This window comes from Argentina silus, assembly GCF_951799395.1.
Source record: "Argentina silus genome assembly, chromosome: X".
NCBI lineage: Eukaryota > Metazoa > Chordata > Actinopteri > Argentiniformes > Argentinidae > Argentina > Argentina silus.
The window spans coordinates 52804695-52813434 of record NC_139653.1 but is presented as its reverse complement, the minus strand read 5'-3'; the positions used below and the strand labels follow the sequence as shown (position 1 = coordinate 52813434).

Sequence of the window (8740 nt, the reverse complement as noted above, 5' to 3'; positions counted from 1 at the left end):
CTTTCCCTCTCTCTCTCTCTCTCTCTCTCTCTCTCTCTCTCTCTCTCTCTCTCTCTCACTCTCTCCCTCCCTCTCTCTCTCTCTCTCCTCCACAGCGTGAGCGAGCCAGCTAGCTCCTGCGCTATCCCAGCCCCTGTCAATCAACAGCCTATCATAGCTTTTGATGACAACGTCCTGTCACAGCGTGAACAGCAGCTGTCTCTTATGAGAAGTGCTCCCGGTCAATCTGTTAGCGGGCCAATCCGGGCTAACACACACGCCTGTTAGTCTCAGCGTGTGAACGGTCTGGAGGATTGAAAGGCTCAGATGATCCATCACCACTCCAGTGAAAACACTCCAGACATTTCTCACTAAAGTTTTTTTTAAGGCTTTGGCTTAAAAGACGATGTGCGTTTCGCAATTAAGAGGTACTCAGGAATGCACATATTTCTCACATAACTTACTGTCCCAGCGAAGGGAGGGAATGATGATGGATTGGATTTATATATAGCGCTTTTTTTTTTCTCCAGTACACAACACACTTCACATTTTAAGACCGAAAACTCTTCTCATCCACTCTTCTCATCCAATAACGGTGGAGTGTGACGCCACGGCAACAGGACAGAATAACAAAAACAAACAAACAACGTTTTATTTGCCAATCAAACGTCAATCAACATGCACCCCCCCCCCCCAAACAAGTCTTAAACAGGTTGGGCTACAGGTATAGGTTCTGGCACCCCCTCTCTCTCTCTCTCTCTCTCTCTCTCACACACACACACACACACACACACACACACACACACAGATTAGGTGGATAAAGGATAAATGAGTCTTACCTGTGACGACGGAGTAGCTCTGCGAGACGCTGGAGGCCAGGTCTGAGCTGGCGCTGGAGGACAGGCTGGGCTTGGCCTCGCCGTCAAGAGCGTGGGCCGGGAGCGAGTACTCATTCACCTGAGAACACACACACACACGCACGCGTGCACACACACACACACACACACACACACACACACACACACACACACACACACACACACACACAGACACATACACACACACACACACACACACACACACACACACACACACACACACTTTACCACACGCTTAAACACAAGGATCCAACTACTGTACCAGAGAGGTATTTTCTGAGATCTCTCACTGGGAAGTTTCGTAACTGACACAAAGGGAAGTCTGGAAATGGGCGAATGTCTATGAAGGGCTTTACAAGACTATATCTCACCAGATCCTCACTTTATTTTATGCTGTGAACATTTTGCGGGATGACAAAAAAACAATCCAGCCACGACTCAAAGGGAATCTGCCCACGACAGCCTTCCACTTGGGAAACACCGTTCACAACTAAGGCAGCACTTAGGAAAGGGGTAGGAAAAACCAGCATATCTGAAGGAGCTTCTGTGATCTTTTCACCAGGATTCCTCTTGAATATTTCTGTGCATGACCCCTCCTGAGCAAGGCCTATGATGTATGCATGCATTAGGCCTGTCTGAGAGGGGGCGATTGAGGGATGAGAGAAGGATTGGGAGAGGAGAGGAAGGAGGGGATGTCAGCTGGCTCTTTGTGCTCCCCTGCAGTCATCCCTGTGACCAGTCAAGGGAGGAGACATTCAGGGCTTTGTTACAGGAGAGGCATGTGGCTGCACAGGGCTTTAGGTGGGGAGTAAAAAAACCTCCAAATCAGCCTTTGTATTTCTGAAACACGATGAATAAATGAAAAAAATATATATATATATATATATAAAAAAAGAAAATCTAAATGTTATTCAATTCGAAAGGTGTGATATAAACATTGTAAATTCTTAAACATATTTTCATTATCATGGTTTTACTTTCAATATGGATATTGATGTATCCGAGAATTTATTTTGTTCTGGTGGTAAACAACACAATAAATATTATTTCATATATTCAAGAATATGCATAGTAATGGTTTTAGCTGTACCTTTTGAGCAACAACCAGCCATCACTTCCTCTTTAGTGTTTTTCTCTTTAATCGCCTGATAAGACTCTGCTAGCAGATGTGATGAATCCTGTTTGTTAATGAGATGAGACTTCTTGACCCTCTGTCTGTTCAAGTGTGTGTCCCAGTGTCTATTGTCTGTGTGTGTGTGTGTGTGTGTGTGTGTGTGTGTGTGTGTGCGTGTATGTGTCTGTGTGTGTGTGTGTGTCCACGCGTGGGTGTTGTGTCCCTGTGTGTGCATCTGTCTGTCTCAATAGGTCCCCAGTCCCACAGGGTTGAGCCTGTGACCCCAGTCTTGTCTGCCTCTATCCCAGATAAACTGTAATTGTCTGCTTACAACTGTTCCCTGGCAGTACCCGGGATGTTCCTCTCTATTCCGCTGGGCCTCAGAGGCACAAGGGCCATTTTGTCATGCAGATGGACTGTGGGGTGGGCAGGGATGGGGCGGGGCGGGAGGGAGGGGAAGGAGGGGGGGGCAGGGGGGGGGGCGAGCGCTGAGGACAGAGAGCCATGAAAGGCCTGACCACATGGCTGCCAGAAGTGTGGGAGGGACACACAAAGACACAAACACACACACACACACACACACACACACACACACACACACACACACACACTCCAAAATGGCTTTTTAATGCCCTGACGCAGACACCAGACAACCTCCTAATAGCCTAATAGTCCAGTTTAAAATAGAGAGGGGGTGAAAACAGGGAAAGAGGGAGGGCCTCCAATAAGAGAGAGGCAGAGAGTAGACTGATTAATATTACATTAAATTAAAACTGATTTTTCTGGACCATTCCAGTGTCGTTTTTTCACCCCCCCCCCCCCCCCACTTCTCTTCTCACCCCCCCCTCCTTTCCCCTCTCCTTTTTTTAATACCTTCTCCTCCATTCCTTGTGATTGCAAGTCATTTCCAATTCGTTTTGGTATTGATCTTGCCGTAGAAATCAGTTTGGTAATTAGCTGCATTAGGCCCTGTATGGCGGCCTGAGGGGCTGATTTATCACCACTGTAATTCGCCACGATCGCACAGAGATGAAAATGAACTCAATTAGGCCACTAAGGCTAAGGCTGCATTGGCACCGGCCGGGAGTTTCAAGGGAGAAATTAATAGTCTCTTGTTGTTTAACAGTCTAATGAAAGTAAATAAAGGTTATCCGATATAATAGGCTTTAAATAAGAAGTTAGTATACAGTGTTTTCCTGTTGCTGGCATTGGTTTCAGTGTGCGCCTGAATATGTCTGCCTCTATGAAAGTACTGTAAACAGTCAGACAAGGAGTGTAAAAAAAAAATCTATATTATAAATAAGTCCACTGAAGCAAAGAATATAATCACAAAATTACATAGCAGCACACTGTGTATAATTAATAATGTAAATGACAAAACTAGACTCTCTGAATGAGAAAACGCATTGGCAAGCTGGCGGCGTCTCTGACCTGCTCAGGTTTGATGTGTTCCGGAGTCGGGAAAACGTCAGGGTAGGTCGGACCGGGCCGCTCGAACACGCGGTCCAGAGCCTCCAGCTGCTGCTGGGTAAAGGCGTCCGCCCTAAGGTGCTTCCTCAGACTCTCCACACTGCCCTGAGAGTCACTGCCTGGGCCGGATCCATCAGAACCGTCTACAGGACCAGGGAGAGAGAGAGGGAGAGAAGTTAGGGAGAGAGAGAGGGAGAGAAGATAGGGAGAGAGAGAGGGAGAGAAGTTAGGGAGAGGGAGAGGGAGAGAAGATAGGGAGAGGGAGAGAGAAGTTAGGGAGGGAGAGAGAAGTTAGGGAGGGAGAGATTGAGAGAGAAGTTAGGGAGGGAGAGAAGTTAGGGAGAGAGAGAGGGAGAGAAGTTAGGGAGAGAGAGAGGGAGAGAAGATAGGGAGAGGGAGAGAGAAGTTAGGGAGGGAGAGAGAAGTTAGGGAGGGAGAGATTGAGAGAGAAGTTAGGGAGGGAGAGAAGTTAGGGAGAGAGAGAGGGAGAGAAGATAGGGAGAGGGAGAGGGAGAGAAGTTAGGGAGGGAGAGAGAAGTTAGGGAGGGAGAGAGAAGTTAGGGAGGGAGAGATTGAGAGAGAAGTTAGGGAGGGAGAGAAGTTAGGGAGGGAGAGATTGAGAGAGAAGTTAGGGAGAGAGAGAGGGAGAGAAGATAGGGAGAGGGAGAGGGAGAGAAGTTAGGGAGGGAGAGAGAAGTTAGGGAGGGAGAGAGAAGTTAGGGAGGGAGAGACAGACAGAGAAGTTAGGAAGGGAGAGAGAAGTTAGGAAGGGAGAAACCAGTTAGGGAGGGAGAGGAGTTAGGGAAGGAGAGTTAGGGAGGGAGAGGGGTTAGGGAGGGAGAGGAGTTAGCGAGGGAGAGGAGGTAGTAAGGGAGAGATAGGTTAGAGACATGACAAGGTTAGAGAGAGGAACAGGGGAAGGGGACAGAGACCAGGACAGAGACCAGGTCCAGTGTTAGGGGACAGAGACCAGGACAGAGACCAGGTCCAGGTTAGGGGACAGAGACCAGGTCCAAACAAGGGGACAGAGACCGGGACAGAGACCAGGTCAAAGTTAGGGGGCAAAGACCGGGACAGAGACCAGGTCCAGGTTAGGGGGCAAAGACCGGGACAGAGACCAGGTCCAGGCTAGGGGACAGAGACCGGGACAGAGACCAGGTCCAGGTTAGGGGACAGAGACCGGGACAGAGACCAGGTCCAGGTTAGGGGACAGAGACCGGGACAGAGACCAGGTCCAGGTTAGGGGACAGAGACCAGGTCCAAGTTAGGGGACAGAGACCGGGACAGAGACCAGGTCCAGGTTAGGGGACAGAGACCAGGTCCAGGTTAGGGGACAGATACCAGGTCCAAGTTAGGGGACAGTGACCGGAACAGAGACCAGGTCCAGGTTAGGAAACAGAGACTGGGACAGAGACCAGGTCCAGGTTAGGAAACAGAGACTGGGACAGAGACCAGGTCCAGGTTAGGGGACAGACACCGGGTCCAGATTAGGGGACAGAGAGGGTTCAGGTTTGGGGACAGAGACCAGGTTCAGGTTAGGGGACAGAGAGGGTCCAGGTTAGGGGACAGAGACCGGGTCCAGGTTAGGGGACAGAGACCAGGTTCAGGTTAGGGGACAGAGACCAGGTTCAGGTTAGGGGACAGAGAGGGTTCAGGTTAGGGGACAGAGACCAGGTTCAGGTTAGGGGACAGAGACCAGGTCCAGGTTAGGGGACAGAGACCAGGTTCAGGTTAGGGGACAGAGACCAGGTTCAGGTTAGGGGACAGAGACGAGGTCCAGGTTAGGGGACAGAGACCGGGTCCAGGTTAGGGGACAGAGACCAGGTCCAGGTTAGGGGACAGAGACCAGGTTCAGGTTAGGGGACAGAGAGGGTTCAGGTTAGGGGACAGAGACCAGGTTCAGATTAGGGGACAGAGACCAGGTCCAGGTTAGGGGACAGAGACCAGGTCCAGGTTAGGGGACAGAGACGAGGTCCAAGTTAGGGGACAGAGACCAGGTCCAGGTTAGGGGACAGAGACCAGGTCCAGGTTAGGGGACAGAGACTGGGTGCAGGTTGGGGGACAGAGACCGGGTCCAGGTTAGGGGACAGAGACCGGGTCAAGGTTAGGGGACAGACACCGGGTCCAGGTTAGGGGACAGAGAGGGTTCAGGTTCGGGGACAGAGACCAGGTTCAGGTTAGGGGACAGAGAGGGTCCAGGTTAGGGGACAGAGACCGGGTCCAGGTTAGGGGACAGAGACCAGGTTCAGGTTAGGGGACAGAGACCAGGTTCAGGTTAGGGGACAGAGAGGGTTCAGGTTAGGGGATAGAGACCAGGTCCAGGTTAGGGGACAGAGACCAGGTCCAAGTTAGGGGACAGAGACCGGGACAGAGACCAGGTCCAGGTTAAGCGACAGAGACCAGGTCCAAGTTAGGGGACAGAGACCTGGACAGAGACCAGGTCCAGGTTAGGGGACAGAGAGGGTCCAGGTTAGGGGACAGAGACCGGGTCCAGGTTAGGGGACAGAGACCAGGTTCAGGTTAGGGGACAGAGACCAGGTTCAGGTTAGGGGACAGAGAGGGTTCAGGTTAGGGGACAGAGACCAGGTTCAGGTTAGGGGACAGAGACCAGGTCCAGGTTAGGGGACAGAGACCAGGTTCAGGTTAGGGGACAGAGACCAGGTTCAGGTTAGGGGACAGAGACGAGGTCCAGGTTAGGGGACAGAGACCGGGTCCAGGTTAGGGGACAGAGACCAGGTCCAGGTTAGGGGACAGAGACCAGGTTCAGGTTAGGGGACAGAGAGGGTTCAGGTTAGGGGACAGAGACCAGGTTCAGATTAGGGGACAGAGACCAGGTCCAGGTTAGGGGACAGAGACCAGGTCCAGGTTAGGGGACAGAGACGAGGTCCAAGTTAGGGGACAGAGACCAGGTCCAGGTTAGGGGACAGAGACCAGGTCCAGGTTAGGGGACAGAGACTGGGTGCAGGTTGGGGGACAGAGACCGGGTCCAGGTTAGGGGACAGAGACCGGGTCAAGGTTAGGGGACAGACACCGGGTCCAGGTTAGGGGACAGAGAGGGTTCAGGTTCGGGGACAGAGACCAGGTTCAGGTTAGGGGACAGAGAGGGTCCAGGTTAGGGGACAGAGACCGGGTCCAGGTTAGGGGACAGAGACCAGGTTCAGGTTAGGGGACAGAGACCAGGTTCAGGTTAGGGGACAGAGAGGGTTCAGGTTAGGGGATAGAGACCAGGTCCAGGTTAGGGGACAGAGACCAGGTCCAAGTTAGGGGACAGAGACCGGGACAGAGACCAGGTCCAGGTTAAGCGACAGAGACCAGGTCCAAGTTAGGGGACAGAGACCTGGACAGAGACCAGGTCCAGGTTAGGGGACAGAGACCAGGTCCAGGTTAGGGGACAGACACCGGGTTCAGCTTAGGGGACAGAGAGGGTTCAGATTAGGGGACAGAGACCAGGTTCAGGTTAGGGGACAGAGAGGGTTCAGGTTAGGCGACAGAGACCGGGTCCAGGTTAGGGGACAGAGACCGGGTTCAGGTTAGGGGACAGAGACCAGGTTCAGGTTAGGGGACAGAGACCGGGTTCAGGTTAGGGGACAGAGACCGGGTCCAGGTTAAGGGACAGAGACCAGGTTCAGGTTAGGGGACAGAGACCGGGTTCAGGTTTGGGGACAGAAACTGGGTCGAGGTTAGGGGACAGAGACCAGGTTCAGGTTAGGGGACAGAGACCAGGTTCAGGTTAGGGGACAGAGACCAGGTCCAGGTTAGGGGACAGAGACCAGGTTCAGGTTAGGGGACAGAGACCAGGTCCAAGTTAGGGGACAGAGACCGGGACAGAGACCAGGTCCAGGTTAGGGGACAGAGACCGGGACAGAGACCAGGTCCAGGTTAGGGGACAGAGACCGGGACAGAGACCAGGTCCCGGTTAAGGGACAGAGACCAGGTCCAAGTTAGGGGACAGAGACCTGGACAGAGACCAGGTCCAGGTTAGGGGACATAGACTGGTTCAGGTTAAGGGACAGACACCGGGTTCAGCTTAGGGGACAGAGAGGGTTCAGGTTAGGGGACAGACACCGGGTTCAGGTTTGGGGACAGAGACCGGGTCCAGGTTAGGGGACAGACACCGGGTCCAGGTTAGGGGACAGAGACCAGGTCCAGGTTAGGGGACAGAGACCGGGTCCAGGTTAGGGGACAGAGACTGGGTCCAGGTTAGGGGACAGAGACCAGGTTCAGGTTAGGGGACAGAGACCAGGTTCAGGTTAGGGGACAGAGAGGGTTCAGGTTAGGCGACAGAGACGGGGTCCAGGTTAGGGGACAGAGACCGGGTTCAGGTTTGGGGACAGAGACCGGGTCCAGGTTAGGGGACAGAGACCAGGTTCAGGTTAGGGGACAGAGACCGGGTTCAGGTTAGGGGACAGAGACTGGGTCCAGGTTAGGGGACAGAGACCGGGTTCAGGTTAGGGGACAGAGACCGGGTTCAGGTTAGGGGACAGAGACCGGGTTCAGGTTAGGGGACAGAGACTGGGTTCAGGTTAGGGGACAGAGACCGGGTTCAGGTTAGGGGACAGAGACCAGGTTCAGGTTAGGGGACAGAGACCAGGTCCAGATTAGGGGACAGAGACCAGGTTCAGGTTAGGGGACAGAGACCAGGTCCAGGTTAGGGGACAGAGGCCAAGGTGTAGGTTAGGGGACAGAGACCAGGTTCAGGTTAGGGGACAGAGAGGGTCCAGGTTAGGGGACAGAGACAGAGATATGTTGGAGTGTAAGGTTATTATCAGCGTAGCAGAGGTGATTTGGAATCACACTCTTGTGATGAGGAGGCCATGCTCGAGTGTGGAGGATGTCCTCTTGGTATAACGGTTTAGGTCTGTGGCATCCACGGGAGAGGTCCTCGGTTCAATCCCTCCAGTTACACAAGGATAAGGTTAGAGAGAGAGACAGAGAGAGAGTGAGCTCCCACCACCTCTGACAGTCTCCATCAGCCGAGCCATCATGTGATAGGTCAATGGTAATTGATGGATTACCTTCAGTGCAAATATATACTTGTTGGAGAGAGCAGGGCCGGCGATTACACACAGAGCTTTTCATTCCTCTCTGCTGCCACCCAGGAAATGGAGAGCCATTATTTAACCATACTATTTCGTCTAGAACATAATACCGCTCTCCCTCTCCCCCTCTCTGTCCCTATCCCCTCTCTCTCCCCCTCTCCCTCTCTCACTCTCAGATTGCCTCTCCTCGGGAACAGAATGGAAGAGGGTAGGAAGGTACTCAGGGCTGAATGAGAACAGGGCGCCGGGGGCAATCGTAT

At 52.7% G+C, this 8740-nt stretch overlaps 1 protein-coding gene across 2 annotated transcripts in view; it reads right to left on the bottom strand.

Moving 5' to 3' along the window:
- The window catches only part of pax2a (paired box 2a), a gene marked incomplete at both ends in the record, with an annotated part of 41875 nt that overhangs the window by 12217 nt on the left and 20918 nt on the right, over nucleotides 1–8740 (bottom strand). For both annotated transcript variants that reach the window (XM_083694529.1, XM_083694528.1), the window contains 2 exons: nucleotides 819–936; nucleotides 3403–3584. In XM_083694529.1, coding sequence (XP_083550655.1) covers nucleotides 819–936; nucleotides 3403–3584 — 300 coding nt within the window. The remainder of the gene's footprint in view (nucleotides 1–818; nucleotides 937–3402; nucleotides 3585–8740) is intronic.